A 21,284-nucleotide genomic window follows, 5' to 3' on the forward strand; every position below is an offset into this window, starting at 1 on the left:
ACATAAACCTGAAAAAGTAAAATATTTCCCAGTTGATTGTGCATGATGCAACAAAGCCCTCCACATATCCATGCTTTTGTGTGTGTGCATTTTCTAGTTCTCATTCATAAATGTCTGGCTTTTCAAACTGCGCCTCTGGCACAATTTACAATTTACTCACCACGCTCCTTTTTTTACACTAACATACTTGGCGCTGATTGTTTTCCCCCAGTCAAAATTTCTTTTGAGTTTGTGGCCTATGAAGAACGTTCTCTAACCCGTTCCTGTAATTTTATTAACCACATAGTTGGCACAGGCCTGCATAGCTTTACCTTCAGAAATGCAATCGTATTGACATTTGTAAGTTAATTATAATACTAAGCAAAACACAATTATATTTGAATGGTTAAAAGTGCAAAAATGAATATAGAAGTGAGAGCTATTTGCTTGCTACCTTTCCATTTCACTGCAATGTTATTGTTTACTACTTCTCTATTTCATTGTGATGCTTATTTCAGAGAGTTAATATATTTCCTTTGGACAATTATTAAAATGAACGCACTCACAGTAGTATTTGTTTTTCTTTCAAATTCCCATTAATGAAATATTACTTTCCTTAAATGTCTTTGTTTACCTGTCCCTTTGTATTTTGGATGAATACCATTTAACATAATTCACCCCTGGTGTAACACTATTGGCTTCAATGGAAATTACATCAGGCTGGATTTGACCCATTTTGTTTGGCTGCAGAAGCGTTTAAATGTATATGATTGATTCTCTCTGGCTGGCCTGTCAGGGTGGCTTAGTTTCAGGTATTACTTTCCCTTGAAAACAGAACCTTTTTCTTCCATATCAGTACAGTTGCCAAGGACCCACTGGCAGAAAACGAACAAATCATTTTTGTGTATTTATGTTCCATTGATATTTTAAAAGGGCTCTTTTGATGCAGTTTTTATTTTTTTTATTTTATGTGGTTATTAATTGCCTCCTAGACACTTCAAACTACAATTTCCTTTCTGATTCATCAGTTTTGTTCTTCATTAGGAATACATTGTGTCTGTCTGTGTTTCCAGAGCTGCTGGAGCCCAAACAACTGCCTTTGATTACTTCCTTATCTGTACAAAAGTAGCACCATCATGGTTGACCTCTGGGATGTGCAGACTTCTGCAATCTCTTCTGCAAGTTAAAGTCTTTCCATTTATTTTGCTGGGAATCGGATTGGGCCCTAACTCAAAGGCAACTGGGGAAGAATAAGCACACATACTTTACATGCACTAGTCTAAAATGGTGCCTGTTCTGTACTATATAAATAAAGTCAAATTCTGATTGCCTAACCTATGCAAAGGCTGGACTTTCTGAAATGGTATCTGACATCAGTAGGAGCATTCACTTGAGATAATCAAAGCATGGTTTACCTCAGATAATGTAAGTCTCATTGACAAATTGGCAGATTAAAAAGACAAAACTGTTTCACAGAGAGGACATTCTACACCAGGTTATAACAATTTTAAGTCACATTCATGGCCTAACTAAATCAATGCTGTATGTTCAAAAGTGCTCTTCATAAATATGAAATATAGTTTTGTGAGATTAAAAATATGCTCCAATTATACCTATCAATGTATCATATAAATATATAACAGGTGTTTGTTTGTTTTCTGTATTGAAACAGCCATCTATTCCATTCAGTAACAAATTGCCTAATTATTAAGGACAATCTATATTTTCTTTTTATAGATGCAAACTATCAGTGCAATAATTTCATTTCATGAAAAAGCAAGAGACTTCAAAGTGGTGTTAATTTTGATTTCAAAATGTATAGATATCAGTAACAAAACTGGTGATTGTAATAGAACATCACACATTTTGTTTAAGCCCCAGTGAATAGTTAGGATTGTGGCAGGGATGAAATGGCAAAAGTCAAGTCAAAGGGGATTGTAGGGGCTCAGGACCTTTTAGGATCAGTTCCATACTATTGGAGAAGAAGAAGAGTCTGTTCTCTATATTTTCTTCTAATTAAAATGTCTTCAAGTGTCAGAAAGATAACTATACCAAGGTGTCTGGCCAGCATAAGATGGTAAACCAGCATCTTGGGCCAAATAATGTAACTTTTTTTGGAACACAGACACTATAGTTTTAGTCCTGCCAACAATTTCTCCTAAAGTCTCAATACATTCCTTAATGATAATGGTATTTATCACTCCTATAAATCTTTAAAACCCTTTATAAATATAATTAATTAAACTCAGCAATCCACTGAGATCGGTGAATATGCGCTTCATTTTACGGATGGGGACACTGTGACACAGGAAGAGTAAAAAAGAGATTTTAAAGCCACAAAGGGCAGTGAGGTGCCAAATTCTCACTGGGAGCCTTGGAAAGTTTTCCTCTAAATGACACTACTAAGGCCATGCAGTTATGCAGATCCTAGCTACATCTTCATCCCCTTTGCACTGCTATCGTGTAGCAAAGAGTCCAGAATGTGGCCCTGACTGGACAACTGTGGGTTCTCGAGCTCTGTCACCCACTCCTGACTCTCTAAAATAAGGATCATATTGAGAGGAGCAGAGGTGTGGCTGGAGCATGTTGTACTTTGGTAGCCCCTATTCAGTATAACAGTTCCAAGGGGGTATTACAACCTCACAGGGTTTTTAGCAGCCTGGAGGCTGCTCTAATTTACTGCATGGGGGCAAACCCATTCCAGGCACAAGGGAATGCAAAGGTAGTTTAATGAAGCCTGCTTCTTTCCTCAGCTGTGCTGAGTGGCTCTCTATTACATCTGATGATCTGGCCCAGTGAGTTAGTGGCAGAGCCAGGAATTCCTCGCTCCTAGGTTCATGGTCACATCACTACAAGAACTAATTCTAAACCTAATTGCTCTTTTAAAATCTTTGGGAAAAATTCTGATATAAATTGTTGTAGCTTCATTTAAATCAGTGAAGCCACAACAATTTATACTAGTTAAGATTCCGTGTCTTTGAATTTAATTGTGACTATAAGGCACCAGCTGACATCGAGAGCACTGGGGAGCTCCAGGAGCTCCTCAGCATACAAGAGGAGCATATCCATTGCTGCTCCCTTTAAACGTGTGAAATGTATGTTACTTACCAGCTCACCTTCCACTCCACTGTCCTATTTGGTATGGCTAGTGCTGCGAGCGGCACTATCCAGTTGCAGAATTTGGCTTCAGAGAAGTGCAGGGACTGCAGCTATGACTGCCAGGTGTGCAGGGAGTCGAGGAGGTGTACTTGTACCTTCCCCCACATGCTGCATATCCATGCAGGCGTCGGGTAGTTTTCAGGGTAGAGGCCTCTCACCTGAGTAGGAAGTTAGCTGTTTTCCTATTCAGGATACTTAAGGTGTGCCACTGTCATGTCCCTGGCAGTTCTGGTTACCATTTCAGAAAGTCCAGCTTTTCCAGATGTTATTCTTCAGGACGTGACAATTCAGTAGTGGAAATGGAACACCATTTCTAGAAATCACAGTTTGTGGAAATAAGATGCTTCTTTGCAGAGGGCATGTAGGGAGAGGAGTCCAGGTAGAGAGATGTGGAGAGAGAGTTTTCTATTACGTTATTTGTATGTAAAATGATATACAAAAATATGGTTCAAATGACAGTGGGGAACTCCCCATAATCCAAATTATAGCTGACTATTCTGCGCAGCCCAATAAAGGAATTCATTTTCCTGTCACCAGTACTTGCTTTTTCATTACTTTTGAATTGTATTATAAAAAAGAAAATAAGAATTCTTGCTAATGAGTGCTTTTTCAATGAATAACTATGTTGAATTATTCATGCTGCCTTAATCCCCTTAAACTTTACTCTCAAGTAAAGGTTAAGATGCTTTCCAATATTGCTAATATAGTTTGCTGCCACTAATATAGAAATGCCTGATATTTTTCCATTTGTAATGTAGTACGCAACTGAAGATTTAATCGAATATGACTATGAGTATGGGGAAGCAGATTATAAAGAGACTGACACTGTAACAGAGGGACCCCCACTATTCAAGGAGACAATAGCACAAACAGAGGTAACAAAATCTGGTCCATTTGTTGTGCAGTGTCCTGCTGTCCTCTGTTGTGTGGTTTGTCATTTTGTGTCATCCGTTTGTCAAACTTATCGTATTCCTTTCACTCACTCCTTTCCTGTGTATCCATAACATTTGTTTTCACTTAGCAATGGAAGGCCTCATGACTTACAGCATTCATTTTTCCTTTGCTTCCCTTTCCCTCATTCATGCTTTATGCATTTCTTTTCCGTTTTATTTATGTTTTCCATTCCATCTTTCACCACATTTTTCAGAAAAAGAAAGCCAAAGCCAAAAAGAAGAAGAGGACAGTGGCCCCCAACTCAAAGGAAAAACCCACAAAGGCCACAACAAAAAAATCTGAAAATTTTGCATCCAAGAAGAAGAAAAGTTACCAGGCAGCAGCAAAAGGCAAACTAGGGGTAAAGGTAGCAAAGAAATAATCAAGATCTTTCCCAGGCCAAGACTGGAAGATCTCTGATCATGAGACATAAATAGCCCTAACCCCACTAGATGAATACATCTGCGGCTAATACCATAACCTGATTAAATAGTGATTCCTGCTGAATATTTGCCTTTTTCTACATTTTTAATAATGTATTTTCTTTTTAACATAGGCCAATATTGTTGATGAATTTCAAGAAGAGTACAGCGTGACTGAAACTGACTATGGGATTTCAGAGAGTTCCCAGACTGCGGCTCCCAGGCAAACAACTGAAGCTAATGAGGTAATGAGGATTGGGGAAAAGTACAGGCAAAGATACTCCACAAATCAAGTTTTAATAGCTAACACATCACAATCACTCTCTGTTTTTACAAAAGGAAGAACAAGAAAGAGAAAACTTCTCTTCTCACTGTGTGCCTCTGGGTAACTTTCATTGATGGGACTTAAACAATGCACAACTAGGCTCAAAACTTACAGTATTTTCTTGGGCAAAACTCCAGTTGACTCTAGTTTGCTCAAGTAAATGCTGTAAAATCCTCTGACAACAAATGAGGCACTTAGCTACATGACCTTTTGGGCCTTATGCCTGTTACCCAGCAGGAGTAGCAAAGAATTACTCTCTTTACAGCAGGAACAGATTCCCATTCTCTCCATCCTGCTCTTTGCTTTTTACTTAACACTTATATGCTCAAAATTCTGCACCTCTGCTGTGGTGGATCAATCCCTACATAAAAAATATATGCTGGACCCCGAAAGTTCTCTTACAATTTTAATACTGAACCCAAGCAAAGAGGGAAACTAACCACTAGTTTGCTGTTGCTTAAAACTGCTTATTTTGATATTCAGCCAGTTGAAATTTTTGAAAGTAAATATTTTCCTTCATGCAAATAGCAGCATATTGAAACAAGTTAAAAGCCATCATTTCCTTTAACAAGGAACAAAGAAGAACAAACAAATCCTTTGCATGCTGTGAAGGCTATATTCATTCAGGACATTACTTGCTTGTTTTTTGTCAATACTTATATCTTTGAGCTATGTGTATGAAAAAAATCAAATGACGATAACAAACCCTGCTAAAATGAATGCTTTTAGACAGCCACAGCCAAAAGCCTGAATGTTATTTCATTATTTTAAAGTAACATTAAGTAAAGTGATGGCTTATTATGGTAAAAAAAAATTTTAAAGTTTTCTTTTACATAGTCCTTTCAGAATGAACATGTAGTGCTTGAAAAGATGTACAAATCTACTCAACTCTTTTTCTAAAGCTACAATCGTGGCTCATTCAATGTGAATGTGAAAGGAAATGCTGAAATTGCTCAGCATCTTCTTTCCAGGTTTGGAACTAGAAAACAGCTGCCCAACAGTTCAACACATTTTAATAACTTGATGAAGAACAAGAAAAAACGCAAATTGATTTCATTACTTCCATCTTGCTCATCTTAGGAATTAAATGTAAACAACAAGACTTTCTACAGTCAAAACCTGAATTCTAGGGTTTCATGATTATCTTGCAACAGTTGATGACATCAACAACATCAGACTTTGGAGGGAGCTGTAGATAAACTCCCAGCATTATTTACAATGGTTTAGCCAATAATGCAATATCATTATTGTAGCGAGAACCACTCAAAATGCTCAAATTTTTCTTCAGTGGGAGCTGCATTCAGGTAGTTTACATAAAGGCAGAATTTGACCCAGAACTCTGATCTCAGCTCTTCACACATAAGCAAAGAAGTATTTGATTTCCAAAAATGATGGACTGATTCTGATCTATACTGATGTAAATCAGAAATAACTATATTGTAGTTAGTTAATTTGATATGAAATCAGAATCTGGCCTTCTGTTTTAATTGCCATCTATTTCCATGCCATCGTGATTGGACCAATATATTGTTAATGATTTCAGATGCACTGTTTGAGGACAAATCAATTCACCTCTGTGTAATGTTCCAGGACATATGGCTGATATGTGCAATATTTTGGCCCTGATCCTTTCAAAACCTTCCTTCCAAGAGTCTTATAAAAATCCATATTCTTTTTCCAATTTGCTTTGTACATCTGAGATAAGATGCTATCTAAAAAGCTTTGGTGCTTATAAGTTGATTGCTTGGTTTTTATACTGTTTTCATAACTGAGGAAGGAAACTTTCAAAAATTTTCAACTTCATTTTCTATGAGTTTTGCAGTTGGCATCTGGATTGAGCCAAAATGTATATATAAACTGCAATGGAAAATAAATGCGAGCCCAGACTTGTGTGGGTGACAGAAATGGTGCAAAATCATTAGAAGGGGGGAAAACGTTGAAACATTTAGCTTGGCACTGTTATTTATTGACAGAAATAGTCAAGAATGCTGTACATAACCGAAGAAATGCTTGCCTTTCCTGCACATTACAAATTAGAATGATATTATTTAAACAAGTCTAAATTAGTTCACAGCTTATTGGGATACATGTGTTTAATTGTACTCCACATGATTAATAAATGTTTGACATTAAACATGTGAAACCAAGCAAGGAAACTTTGGCATAGAAGTAACACTGAGTGAGCAAATGCACATAGTGTATTGCATATGCAGTAATAGATTCAATGTTTTGGAGAAAAAATGCCAATAAAGTGTATGAATGCATTACTTCTTTGTACATACTCATGTGCATAGAATGATCTTTTAATTAATTTGAAAGGCTGGTTTCCCAGTTCTTCAGAATCTAATTAAAAGACGTCATGCTGTTTTTCTACTGTTCTGTCTTCTTTTAGACAAGTCGTCACTGTCAATCTCCAAATGCATACATTGCTTTACTAACAGTAACCCACATATTCCTCCTATTCCCTGAAACTTTGCTGCATATATGAATAGCATAATCCTGTTGAAGACATATTTGCTGAAGAATACCTAACTGGAGAGGATTATGATTCAGAACATAAAAAAACTGAGGATACTGAATATGGAAGCAGAGGAGTAGACCTCAGTGAATCTGATCTTCTGGTAGATGGAGAATTAGGCGAATATGACTTTTATGAATATAAAGAATATGAAGAGAAACCAACCAATCCCACTAACGAGGAATTTGGTCCAGGTGTTCCAGCAGAGACTGATATCACGGAAACAAGTGTAAGTTGGTCACAGGCAAAATGTGGTAGTATTAGATTGATTGAAGTTAGCAATTCTTTTACAATTGTTTAGATTTTCCTGTCAGTTATTGGAGAATATAGACCTGATCGAAAGCCCTTTGAAGGCAATTGGAAGACCCCCATCACCTTCAGTGGGCTTTGGATCAAACTTTTATTTTCATTTAAATTACTGAACCTTCTTCTGTTTTCTCCTCTGGGATGTCTAAGGAAAACTCATGAAACAAATGAAATTCTTATTTGTTGTGCTAAAGCTGGAAAACAATGGAAGTCCTACTTACTGGGTATAAGTACATGAATTATAATCACTTTCATTAGTTTTATATGATGAAATAAGTGTTTTTGAGCTAATATGCTTTATTATGCTAAATATTTGTTTAAATGCATATGAGTGTCTGCTCCCCATCCGTGAAAAAATCCATGACAGCGGGAAAGCGAAGGCCAGAACCCTGTGTGGGAGAACCCTGCAGTGTTACTCGCTGATACATCCCTCAAAAGGGATAGAGCCATAGCCTTGCAGATAGGGTTGGGTTCATGGCCTGCCAACTCCATGTTTCCCGAGGATACAATAGGAAAGCAGGATGATCCTGTGGATCCTGTGAATCATGCTCAGGGTTGACCTTCTCTTCTTTGCTGCTGTACAGTGCCTCTTCTCTCCCAAACAGAACCATTTGTTTAGTATGTATTGCCTTTACCATTTCCTTCAGTGTAGCAAACTGCCCATTTCTCCCAGGAGGGTACAACATGGAAAGGGAACTAATACTCCCATTTGGATTTCTGATTGGGTAGCCCCTGCATGTGGTAGAAGGAGAGCATTTTGAGTACAGTGTTTGCTCTGCACCTGTCCTGGTATTCCGCACATAAACTCAAGCAGGAGGTTACCTAGGACATGACGGGGCATGCCATGAAGTTGCTTCTCCCCACTAACCTTCAGGACCAGGCTTTTATGTCCCATTTACTGCTCCTTTGCTCCTCTCTCAACCATGCAATGGTAGTTGTATTTGTAAATAAATCTTATCGATGCCTCTGTGATATGAGTTTGGATTTATCATCCTCCTGACACAGATGGTGACACACTGAGGCAGAACCCCCTCGCAAAACTCCCCTGTTTGCCGCTCCTGGATGCTAGCTCCTCTGGTTGCTTAGGATCTGGCTTTTTAAACCCAGGTTCTCCTTGAGTTAGCCCTGCCCCCTTGTCAGGGGATTCTAATGGGATTAGGGATCAAAGAATGGCAGACTAGAGTCTCATTAGAAAACTCCCAGCCTCACCTAGCAGACTTCTAGGCTAAGCACATAGCCACCCGCCCCCCTCCCACCCCCCAGATCATGAGTAATACCATGAACTAGAAATATCTTAACTACCAGTGTAAAAGTGAATGAGAAAAATATGTCCCTTCTGTATTCTCAAAATTGAGGTATATTCTGCTGTTATAAATGATTTTTTCTTTTAACCTCCATAAACATTAATGATACCTATATATGAATCCCTTTAATGTTAATGACAGGTTTCAGAGTAGCAGCTGTGTTAGTCTCTATTCGCAAAAAGAACAGGAGTACTTGTGGCACCTTAGAGATTAACAAATTTATTGGAGCACAAGTTTTCGTGGGCTACAGCCCACTTCATCGGATGCATAGAATGGAACATATAATAAGAAGATAGATAGATACATACAGAGAACATGAAAAGGTGGAGTAAGAGGCTAATTAATTACGATGAGCTATTATCAGCAGGAGAAAAAAACTTTTATAGTGAAAATCAAGATGGCCCATTTAGACAGTTGACAAGAAGGTATGAGAATAGTTAACATGGGAAAATAGATTCAATATGTGTAGTGACCCAGCCACTCCCAGTCTCTATTCAAACCCAAGTTAATGGTATCTAGTTTGCATATTAATTCAAGCTCAGCAATTTCTCGTTGCAGTCTGTTTTTGAAGCTTTTTGTTGCAAAATTGCCACCCTTAAGTCTTTTACTGAATAGTCAGAGGGTTGAAGTGTTCTCCTACCGGTTTTTGAATGTTATGATTGCTGATGTCAGATTTGTGTCCATTTATTCTTTTGCGTAGAGACTGTATGGTTTGGCCAATGTACATGGCAGAGGGGCATTGCTGGCACATGATGGCATATATCACATTGGTAGATGTGCAGGTGAACAAGCCCCTGATGGCGTGGCTAATTTGATTAGGTCCTATGATGGCGTCACTTGAATAAACATGTGGACAGAGTTGGCATCAGGCTTTGTTGCAAGGCTAGGTTCCTGGGTTAGTGTTTTTGTTGTGTAGTGTGTGGATGCTGGAGAGTATTTGCTTCAGGTTGGAGGGCTGTCTGTAAGCAAGGACTGGTCTGTCTCCCAAGATCTGTGAGAGTGAGGGATCATTTTTCAGGGTAGGCTGTAGATCTTTGATGATGCACTGGAGAGGTTTTAGTTGGGGGTGAAGGTGATAGCTAGTGGTGTTCTGTTATTTTCTTTGTTGGGCCTGTCCTGTTGTAGGTGACTTCTGGGTACTCTTCTGGATCTGTCAATCTGTTTTTTCACTTCAGCAAGTGGGTACTGTAGTTTTAAGAATGCTTGATAGAGATCCTGTAGGTGTTTTTCTCTGTCTGAGGGATTGGAGCAAATGGGGTTGTATCTTAGAGCTTGGCTGTAGACAATGGATTGTATGGTGTGTCCTAGATGGAAGATGGAAGCATGTAGATAAGTGTAGCGGTCAGTAGGTTTCCGATATAGAGTGGTGTTTATGTGGCCATCACTTATCAGCACAGTAGTGTCCAGGAAATGGACCGCTTGTGTGGATTGGTCTAGGCTGAGGTTGATGGTGGGATGGAAATTGTTGAAATCATGGTGGAATTCCTCCAGGGCTTCTTTTCCATGGGTCCAGATGATAGAGCCATTTTCACTGATACCATACGGTAAATGATACATTATTCTGCAGACTTATGGAGAGTAGGATTCATGTAAGAGCTTCTCTTCTTGTTTGCTGGGCAAGATAAGTGGCTTTGGATCATGGATAAAGAATGTGAAGTCTCCTGTCTAATTGGTGTTACTAATGTGTGGCCAAACAGATGTATATGTTTGTTTCCCTGCCCTACTGGAAGGGGAAAGAGTGGTAAAAAGAAAAACATATAGAGAAACATAGCACTTCATTTTCAATGTCACACAGTATTGAGTGATTCCTTCTCTGAAACTTCAAACCCCTAATTTTTACTATCATATTTATTGCTAGATTTTGTTGCTCTGCTGTGCCATATCTTATTTTAAAACATTTTGGTCCAGAGCCTGAGTAAAATTCAAAGAAAATATCCATTCAGCAGAAAATATATATAAAAAATCTTGGAGCCTGATTCTGTAACCTTTCTTTATAATGAATAGCACTTATTCATGTAGGTAATCTCATAAACCTCAGGGGGCATAATCATATGAGTAAGTGCTCTGACCATGAGTAAGGTTCGCAGAATCAGGGCATTAAAATTTGCCAAACTATTTGCATATATTTTTCTAAAATCAAAATTTTCTTAGCAGAACTAAAGTGTTATTTGATCACAAAGGATGTGTGTACAATCATTGATAGTTGTGTTTGATTTTTTTTATTTTTCTCTCTATATATAAATATAGTTTGTGGAAACATTTTCTCATTATTTTTCATATATTGGGGAGCTATTTGAGGACCAGAATAATATTGGTATTTTAAAGGCATTTATCAGAATGTGAATTTTTACATCTACATAAATGGCTTTTTGGGCCATTAAAACAGCCCAGGAAAACCACAAATATAAAATACAGCACCCCCACCCCCCAACAAAGAAAGAAACAAACAAAAACACACCACATGTTTGAACCAAACATAACAACATATGGTGTGTTTCATTAACAACTCAGCATGTGCCAGTCTGCAGTTCCATGATATTTCCTGTTCACATATGAGAAGATACTACAAGTACTGGTGGTATCTGGAGTGATGGATGGTGATGTTTTTCTTGGTACTCAAAATAGAAGTACATGACACTCAAGATATAGGCACAGACATTTTGAAGCTGATGGACCATGTCCTGACATCTTTCTGCATCAAAGGCAGTTTTGTGCAAAAATCAGTGGCAGGAGATTATATGGTATGTGATACTTCCATGCAATGTTCTGTGAGAGAACAATGGCTGAGACAATGTACTTTTTCATTCATTGAAAACAAATGTATTATGTGGGAGAATATTGCTTAATTAAAGAAATATTGCTTAATATTTCATTAAGTTTCCATTTAAAGGCCGAAGGTAACGAATACAGTATAAGGGGTTAGCTACCCCAATTGCTAAAACCTGGCCAGGTTAAATGCATCAAGTGGCTATATAGTATCTTAATCTAAAAAGCATCTGCATTTGGTTATTTTCTAGTCCCTTTTAGCTTTCAGTAAATTTGAATAAGAAATAAACTTATAAAAGATGCAGTTGTTAAAATCCCAAATATAAATATTTAATGAAAATCAAAACCCATCTCACAACATCTCAATATCCAACGTTAACTGTGGGTGAGATTTTCAAAGATACAATGAACATTTAGTGATCCAGCTGTCATAGGCAGTAAATGGAAGGCAAGTTCCTTACTGAACTTTGAAAATCTCCCCCTTTCCTACCAAGTCATATTGTTATCAGAGTTTTGGTATCTTTCTAATGACTCGTAGCTTTAAGCTAACGGGATACGTTTCCAAAGAACCGAGACTCAGCATCCATTTTTTTGCAGGTGCTCTTGGCATATGCAAGAATGGCAGATGCAAAGCTGAGTACTTTTCTTTCTATCTGATTTGTACCCACAATGAGTTTGTTAGAGGCACCAGTACTCAGATCTGTGCCTGCATTTCTGATCACAAAACACAACTGCAAACTACTCAACTCTTTGAAAATTGGTCCCCAAATATTTCAGTTGAAGTGAAATTATCCACAAAGTGATACAGGGATGGACCAGTGTTGTAGTGTCATGGAAACGCATCACAGAGATATACATTAGTGACCGGCGCTCCCATGTTGTGGGGACAGCAATCAGTTGCTATGAGAAAGGACTGCAAGACTTCACTGTACAGAGAAACTTTTGGCTAATTCAGTACAGTATTGACAGATCTAGAGAGAGCCATGTCCAGCACTTGGTAGCTAGAATGATCGTAAGCAAAAGACAGAAAAAACTCGAGGGAGCTGGAGCATAATGGAGAAGTTCAATCTGTAAGGTGTTGAAAAAGGTTCAAAGGGCCTAGCTTGCAGAAATAAATTAAAAAAGTAGACTACATTTTAGCATCAAATTTTAACATAATGGATAATACGTTTATCATATGTAGTTTATGTCACAAGTTAAATTAATTTATTATTTTTAATGTATGTCCAAATTCTGCTCTCAGTTACATCAGTGTAAATCTGGAGTCACTCTGCTGAAATCAATGGAGTCATTTCAAATTTACCCCATTTGAGAGCCATAGTCTGCAAAGAACTGTTACTTGAGCACATCATATATGAATTGATTCCCTTGGATGTCTGTGCCTATCAAAAGAAGCAACAAGGATGAAGAAAAGAATGAAACCTCTACAGTGCAGAAATCTATTCTTCTAACTTGAAAATGTTTCAAGTTAATAACAGATCATTTGTGGGGCGGGGGAGCAGTGGCAAAGGGGAGAATTATAAAATTCCATGAATGGTACAAAACTTAGTGCTCTCTGTCCCTGGTTTACAGCTTGTGCTGTTCCTAACTGCATTCTGGCATTAGGTGGGAGAACAGGTAACTCATCTTTTCTCATCTCTTCCCTGCATCTCTTAGTTCCACTACTCATAGAGCCACAAGGCAGTAACTGCAGCCCTAGGGCTAGATTCATTCCTGCTTTTTCCACTGCCTCAGTATGATGCAAAGAGAGCAGTAGGGATGCATGTGGGGATGCTTAGAGGGACAAGAGGCTATTTCAGAAAAGCTCCTTGCCTTCACATACACCCCTAGCACCTCTGCATCTGCAAACCTTGGAGCATGAACATTTTTCCTCCTCCTCCTGGCACAGTGGGTCAACCATCCCCAAAGTCAGGTTTTCTCAAACTGGGGGTGGTGACCCCTCAGGGGCCATAAGGTTGTTACATTGGGGTCGCAAGCTGTCAGCCTCCACCCCAAACCCCATTTTGCCTCCAGCATTTATAATTGTGTTAAATAGATTTAAAGGTGTTTTTAATTTATAAGGGGGGCCGCACTCAGAGACTTGCTGTGTGAAAGGGGTCACCAGTACAAAAGTTTGAGAACCACTGCCCAAAGTCATTTGATGTAGTGTACAGCCACTCTACAAGACCTTCTGAAGCTCCCATTCTCTGTAGGATCACATCATCTGTAGTGTGATATGCCAAAAATAAGCTTATTACAAATAATATCCTCCCCCCACCACACACACAGGATCTAATCCTACAGTCCTAATGCAAACCAAAGTCCCACTGAAAAAGTCATTGGGAATTTTGCTGCTATAGATGCTACAGGATTAGTTAGATAATTAAAGTTATTCCACTGATTTCCTGTTTTTTAGTATTTAATATTTTTGTTTGATAAGATTTGTGTTTGTGATACATTTTTCATGGCACAAATCCACTCCAACTTTAGTTTTAAACAACAGAGCATCTGTGCTTTTCAGCGTGCACAGGATTCTTAGGCCTAATGTATATTTTCATTTTTTTTCCATTTGGCAGGTGACTGGGCATGGTGCTTATGGAGAAAAAGGACAGAAGGGAGAACCAGCGGTGGTCGAACCTGTAAGTATGTGGGTGGAGATTTTCTTTTATTAAGTGCCATGGAATTTTCATGGGTAATTATTTCAGTGCCAAGCTATGTCACCTACATATAGGAAGTCAGGATATTATATGTGATCTCCTCCAGTGCGATCACCAGTATTATTCTGTGGACTAGCAACACAAATGATAAAGAAGAGCCCCACAGACACACCTCCTTCTGCCATATACTGGGCCTACTACGCTGTCCCTAAGACAGACCGAACCTTCTTGTGGACAAGAGATTAATAGCCTCCGAAGAATTGATCCTGGTTAGTTTTCACCTTACTGTCCCACACATCATGAGACCAGCCAACAAAATCCCTATATTTGTTTAATTAAATACTTGCATTTGATGTTGTAACATGAATACATAAAAACAGTACCACAGGGTCAAGTAGCACCATCATGAAGCAACATACTGATGCTCTGCTTATTGATCCTGCATTCAAATTTGTGAACCTTAGCAATGGTAAGGGAACTGCCTAAAGAATGCCTCTCAGCTGTGAATAGCAATGGAGGCAGTGAAGCAGCTTCTACACTAAGACACAGTTATGTTGTAGCATTGTAGTTAGGATGAATATAATAAACCTGCTTTTTTTTAAAAAAACTGCAATATCTCATCTTAACTTTATAGAGTGGCTAGCAGAAGCTGAGTGCTACTGTCATTTAATGCTCTGGAAGTCTGAGTGGCTTTCCAAACGTATTTGACTGGAGTGGAAATAAATGTGGTAATTTTTAATTAGGTTTTAATGGCAGTTGGTATGACAAAACTATCACAGAGCTTTGTGTTTCTAGAAGTCACTGATCACAAAAGGTAAAAGACGGCAACAGAGAATGAGTTGCGAGTCAGGAATGAAACACAGTAACGGCGACGTATGGAAAAGCTCAGACTGCATTAGCCCAGAAAATATCTGGTTCTTAAAAACTACTGTCATTCCCCACTGCTATACTTAAATTTTCTAGCAGTACTTTTTAAAAACCAGTTGTGAGTCAGGCTGTATACACAAAAAGAAAAGGAGGACTTGTGGCACCTTAGAGACTAACCAATTTATTTGAGCATAAGCTTTCGTGAGCTACAGCTCACTTCATCGGATGCGGCTGTATACAGCATACCGTGCTAAAAAATCTCCCCCATCAATGTGTAAAAAGGAAGTTTCTGAAGCAAACCGAATATTTTTAAAGCTTCTACTGCAGGAATAGAGGCTTCATCAATATTCCATTTTGAATTGCCTCTTGGAGCAAAATCCTCAGAGCAGCTGTTTGATGCCAAAAGCATGGTTTCAGGAGAAGGTTCTGGATGATATCGTAACTGTGTGTGTGTGTGTGTGTGTGTGTGTGTAGGCATGTGTATGAAGCAAGTAATTCAAGATCTTCAAGACCTGTAAGTCTTCCCCACTTTTAAAGTTGGAGAACTATAAGGTACAGTTCAGCGCCTTCCTAATTGTACTAAATGACCTTGGAAGCCATCAGCAAAACTGTACTTGCATAAAATGGAACAAAACCAGGATAACGTTAAATCAGCATAGATGAGTTACCATTGTACCAATCCTGCTCGTGTTTTTTTCTAGAAAATTCGTAGCACAGAAAGTGTGACATTGCCCAGGGTAATTTAGGAAACTTATGTGCAATTATTTTATATGCTACAATGGATCCATTGAAAAGTACAAATTATAGTCCCTGAGAGAAAATGTTAACCTCAGTAGTTATGGAGAGAAGATTTGTTGTGCTTTGATGAGAACAAACAGATGGGTATGGAAGTGAAAACATAAGGATTATAATATCATAAGACTCCTTGCTAATTTTATTGCAATTGGAATTTATTCTTTTCTTTTTATACTTTCTCCAAAAGATAATGAGACTGGTGTCATTTTTTCTGTAGGGGATGCTTGTTGAAGGACCAGCAGGACCAGCAGGACCTCCAGTAAGTGGATATTTTTTCATTTTGGTTGGTTTTCATAGTTTAATTATAGTTTCATTTTAGTGCATTCAATGTGCCCATTGTCCTTTGGTACTTACGAATTGACATATGTAAAAATAGAGACATCATTTCTCATATGTAGAATGTACTCAACACAGTAGAATAGGGCAAGATTTATAGAAGATCTCAGCTCAAGTGTTTTCACTGGGAACACACTGGGGTGCTGAGAACCTTTTTGAAAATCTGGCCCAATTGTGGGTGCCCAGAATTTTGAAAAACTGACTATACATTAATATAGAAAAAGATCTGCCTTATCATTTGGAGATAATCATTTAGGGGTCTTGAACATAATTTTTTGTAGACAACAGTTGAACACACTGATACAATCAGTCATTCAGCATAAACATTTATGGTCTGTTTTTTCATAGGGTCTTACAGGTCCCCCAGGTTTACAGGGTTCCACTGGTCCTCCTGGTGACCCTGGTGAGAGGGTAAGTCAAAATATGGATTATGCAGTTTATTAATGGCATATCTTGCTCTAATCATTATAAGAGTTAAATGGGACAAATGCTGAGCTAGAGTATACTGAGGTAGCTGAAGTGTAGTTCATGGAGCTGCACCAGTTTACACCAGCTGAGGATCAGGCCAATATTTCTTTTTAAGGAGCAATACATAGTGAAAACCCAGGAGAAAGAAGCAATGTCCCTGTGATGCATTTCTAAGATTACAGTGTCTATCTAAACCTAATCTCACTGTTTTATGTTGGTGTGAATGATTTTAAAATGTAATTAAATAATGATAAAAATCCAGTTACAAATCTCTGATATAAATTTAAATGATATTTAAACAAAATGTTTGAACAATAAACCACTCAAATGAAGAGATAAATAAAGGTGATGATATACAGGAACAAAATCCTCACTGAAATGATGGACTTACTGGATACTGTCTGTCTGAACTATGCTGGACATATTGTGATCTTTGATGGTGCAAGGACAAATGAGCTTATATGCTAGCATTACATGATATGGTTTTTGAAAGAACAGGTGTGGTCATGCCTAAAATGATAGTCTAAGAAAACCCAGGTTAAAGTCATGTATTTAATGCAGCCATTCTTTAAGTCTTCAGTGTTTTCGCAGGCTTTTTGTATAATTTTAAAACAGCCTAAATGCGTTCAGTTCAGGGAAATTTTCTATCGCAATAGACATGATATAAATGTCACTCAGCTTTACCAGTGACAGTTTACTGAAAAGTCTAGCATGTTCCTGAAATATTTGTTTCTGGGAGGCACTGAGAATACAGCAACTGTGCACTGTATAATTTGACATTTTTGTTAGAATTCTAAATCATACCACACACTCTACATGTAGAAAATGGACTGGCATAAGCATTTTTTCTTCAACCCTTATTCTTATAGATTTAATAATTCCGTATCTCCTTATGGATTTAAACTAAGAAAGTAACTCCGAAACTTAACATTATTATAATGAAACTGCTTGGGGTGGTATTCCTTTCGCTTGTAAAGTTGTAAGTGATCAGTAAAATTCTACATGAAACAGCTCTCACAACAGACCCATCAAGCTCATCCTTCTGCACTGGGATCTACCCTTGTGAAGTCCTAACAATGTCACTAGAATTCCACACAAATGCAGGATATTTGTACTAGCAGATCCTAGCGCTGCATCAGAGCCTCCTTTTTTCGCATTACAAAGTGACTCATTTAGAAATTTAGCTTATGCCACTTAGGATAGTTTTTTAAAACACATATGAAATGTATTCACAACCTACAAGAATGAATATATGTGGCCCTGTAACTAGCAAGATCTGTCTAATTAATCTCCACTTCCTTTTGGTTGGTTTCGCAGGGCCCATCAGGGCGTCCTGGCCTTCCAGGTGCGGATGGTTTACCTGGTCCCCCAGGTACCATGTTAATGTTGCCGGTAAGTCCTGTTAGGGTTACAGAGTGGTCAAGCTTGTATTAAGTAATGCTTTTGCTTCCAAAGAAGGGGAATGAATTAAAAAGACAAAATAAATCTCCTGTCCTATAGCAGGTTCTGTCTTTGGAAACATAGCATGACAAACATAGGTGCTGCAGCACCCCCTGACTTGAAGTGGTTTCCATTATATACAGGAGTACTTGTGGCACCTTAGAGACTAACCAATTTATTAGAGCATAAGCTTCCGTGAGCTACAGCTCACTTCCTCAGATGCATATCGTGGAAACTGCAGCAGGCTTTATATATCCACAGAGAATATGAAACAATACCTACTCCCACCCCACTGTCCTGCTGGTAATAGCTTATCTAAAGTGATCATCAGGTGGGCCATTTCCAGCACAAATCCAGGTTTTCTCACCCTCCACCCCCCCACACAAATTCACTCTCCTGCTGGTGATAGCCCATCCAAAGTGACAACTCTTTACACAATGTGCATGACAATCAAGTTGGGCTATTTCCTGCACAAATCCAGGTTTTCTCACATCCCCCCCACCCCCATACACACACAAACTCACTCTCCTGCTGGTAATAGCTCATCCAAACTGACCACTCTTCAAGTTTATATATATATATATATATATATACAGGGTTTACAGTTTGGTTCAATGGCACTCAGCACCCCAGCTATACAAATTGTTCCAGCCCCCTTGTCCTGGTCTAATGGACTAAGCAGAGGACAAAGAACAAGGTAGTCTTGCATTCTAATCTTTGCAGTAACAGTGACTATCTCAAGGATTTAATCAAATCACTTAATGATTCAGTGTTAGCTTCTCCATCTGTAACATGAGAAAATGGCCCCCCTGTGAGGTGTGTAGGTATCCATCGTCTTACATAGTGCTAGAATTCACCAGAATGCACACAGACCTCCTAATGGGCCCCAGGTGCTCCTGGCTAATTTGGGCAGCTCCAACTTGATTATTATTAATTAATTCTGATTGTTATTATTGTAAATGTTGACGATTCTACATGAACACCAACACAAAGAGGGGGCTCTGCTTATGCTGCAGGAAGCTGGGGTGTTGGAGGCAGAATCTTGATGATCCTTTTTCCTTTGCATATAAAAATAATAATAATGATGTGATTGCAGTGGAGAGACATCATTTATACTTGGAGAAATGCAGCAGTAAAAATTGTTTCATGACCAGGCTAAAAATGCTAAAATTGGCTGTTAAGAAGGTAATTTAACGGAATTTGGAGAAAGTCAGAAGTTGACAGAAGATGGGATTGATCTGGTCCCATGGTTTGGCACCAAAAGTAATCTGATCCCCACATTCAGGACACACTAAATTTGGAGAACTGAGAATAGTGAAATAAACTATTTTCCAGTAAAGATTTATATCTATTATAATTAGTATATTTATTAGTATGTATTTAGTATATAATTACTATAATTAGACTGATTAGACTGCTTTACATATTCTCTGTTATGTGATATACAATATCAATTGTATCTATCTATATAAGAATATTTGAATTCTTATTGGGAAGCCTTGTGTACATACATTCAAGTTGAGACCTTAGGAAAGGGCACAAACTATTCTACATCAGATAGCAAACTGTTTTCATATCAAAGCTTGACATCAATTGAATTGCATTTCTCCTACTACTAACTAAAGTTGTATTGGCTTTTGCTACATGGTGCTAATTGATTTTGGTGGCATTTAATTGTTAGTACAGTTTGGCATAAAAAAGGAATCCATTCTGGTTTCCTATGTGACATTTTAGTGGCCCACTATATAAAAGAAAATAAAAGGATTCCAGTGAAAGCAACAGAAATTTTACCTTTTATTTATATAGGAGCAGAACTGGGCTCAAATTCTGTTAATGGTAACTTAATATTCATATTGGAACCAGTGGGTCTTATTTTACACTCTGCTGAAGTTTAATGAAGTGACACCAGATTAAAAGTGGAGTAAAGAATCTGGCCCAATACCTTAAGCAGCACTATCTGTAGCTACAGTGAACAAATATGTCTTTAACTTGGCTAATTGTGCATTCTTTTTTTGTGTGCGATATTTGTAGTTCCGCTTTGGTGGAGATGGTGAGAAGGGCCCAACAATCTCAGCTCAAGAAGCTCAAGCCCAAGCTATTCTTCAGCAGGCAAGGGTAAGAATGTTAAACTGGAATAAAAATAAAGCAGCAAATACAGAGGAGACTTGTGTGAAGTTGCCTGTTATACAATATATGTATATATATATATATATATATTGGGGGAGAGAGAAAGAAAACATGAGATAGATGCAGATGATATAGATGTTTGAGTGAAACACTGAAAGCAGAAATGAAAAAGAACGTTTCAATAAGTCGTGAATATTATATATACACACACATACACCCCCTCACACCCACACGCGAGACATTGATTCACGCATGAATGTTAAGATGAAAACTGTGGGAGTGAGGACAACAGATTTCATAGGCTTGCCACAGCAGCAGAGCAGCAGAGCATCTGACCAGAGTTGTGGAGGAATTTGGGATGACAGGTTGATGAGCTGTCCAAATCAGCTTAGTGTCTGTCTTCCCTTGATTAATTCTGGAAAGTGTAATATGCCCTCTGGAATGTGTATATGTATGGTGACACCAGCATGCTTCATTCTCGCTGTGTGGTCCAAATGGTTTAATTGAGAGATAGAAGCAATCATCAGTGTGGGATAGCACAGAAGAAAGTGGCTTAAAATACTAAAGTGTCTTCTTTAGTCCAATAGAAGAACACTTCTTAATTGCAAAGACAGACATCCAGTTCTTAGGGTTACCAGTGGTTTATTCCTACTGAAAATATACTGATTTTATGAGAGTGGAGGACAAACTTAGTATAAATTTGTATGCATGGTCTGTTATAGTCTCATTTAGTAAACAGTAACTGACACAATTGCTAAGTGATACATTTTATGCATCACACTTGTGACAGCTTAATACACACAATCTTTTAAATATGGGTTGCCAGTTGCTAAGCTCAGCAAAATAAACATCTACTCATGAACATGCAGTTATAACCTTACTTACCAGCCACTAGCATGAATT

At 38.2% G+C, this 21,284-nt stretch overlaps 1 protein-coding gene across 1 annotated transcript in view; it reads left to right on the forward strand.

Annotated features, from left to right (window-relative positions):
* The window catches only part of COL11A1 (collagen type XI alpha 1 chain), a 233,551-nt gene that overhangs the window by 66,095 nt on the left and 146,172 nt on the right, over positions 1 to 21,284 (forward strand). The window contains exons 6-13 of the mRNA XM_073356872.2: positions 3,897 to 4,013; positions 4,628 to 4,738; positions 7,311 to 7,565; positions 14,268 to 14,330; positions 16,228 to 16,269; positions 16,695 to 16,757; positions 18,132 to 18,206; positions 20,286 to 20,369. Of these exons, the coding sequence (XP_073212973.1) occupies positions 3,897 to 4,013; positions 4,628 to 4,738; positions 7,311 to 7,565; positions 14,268 to 14,330; positions 16,228 to 16,269; positions 16,695 to 16,757; positions 18,132 to 18,206; positions 20,286 to 20,369 (810 nt within the window). The remainder of the gene's footprint in view (positions 1 to 3,896; positions 4,014 to 4,627; positions 4,739 to 7,310; positions 7,566 to 14,267; positions 14,331 to 16,227; positions 16,270 to 16,694; positions 16,758 to 18,131; positions 18,207 to 20,285; positions 20,370 to 21,284) is intronic.

This window comes from Lepidochelys kempii, chromosome 8 (genome assembly GCF_965140285.1).
Source record: "Lepidochelys kempii isolate rLepKem1 chromosome 8, rLepKem1.hap1, whole genome shotgun sequence".
NCBI lineage: Eukaryota > Metazoa > Chordata > Testudines > Cheloniidae > Lepidochelys > Lepidochelys kempii.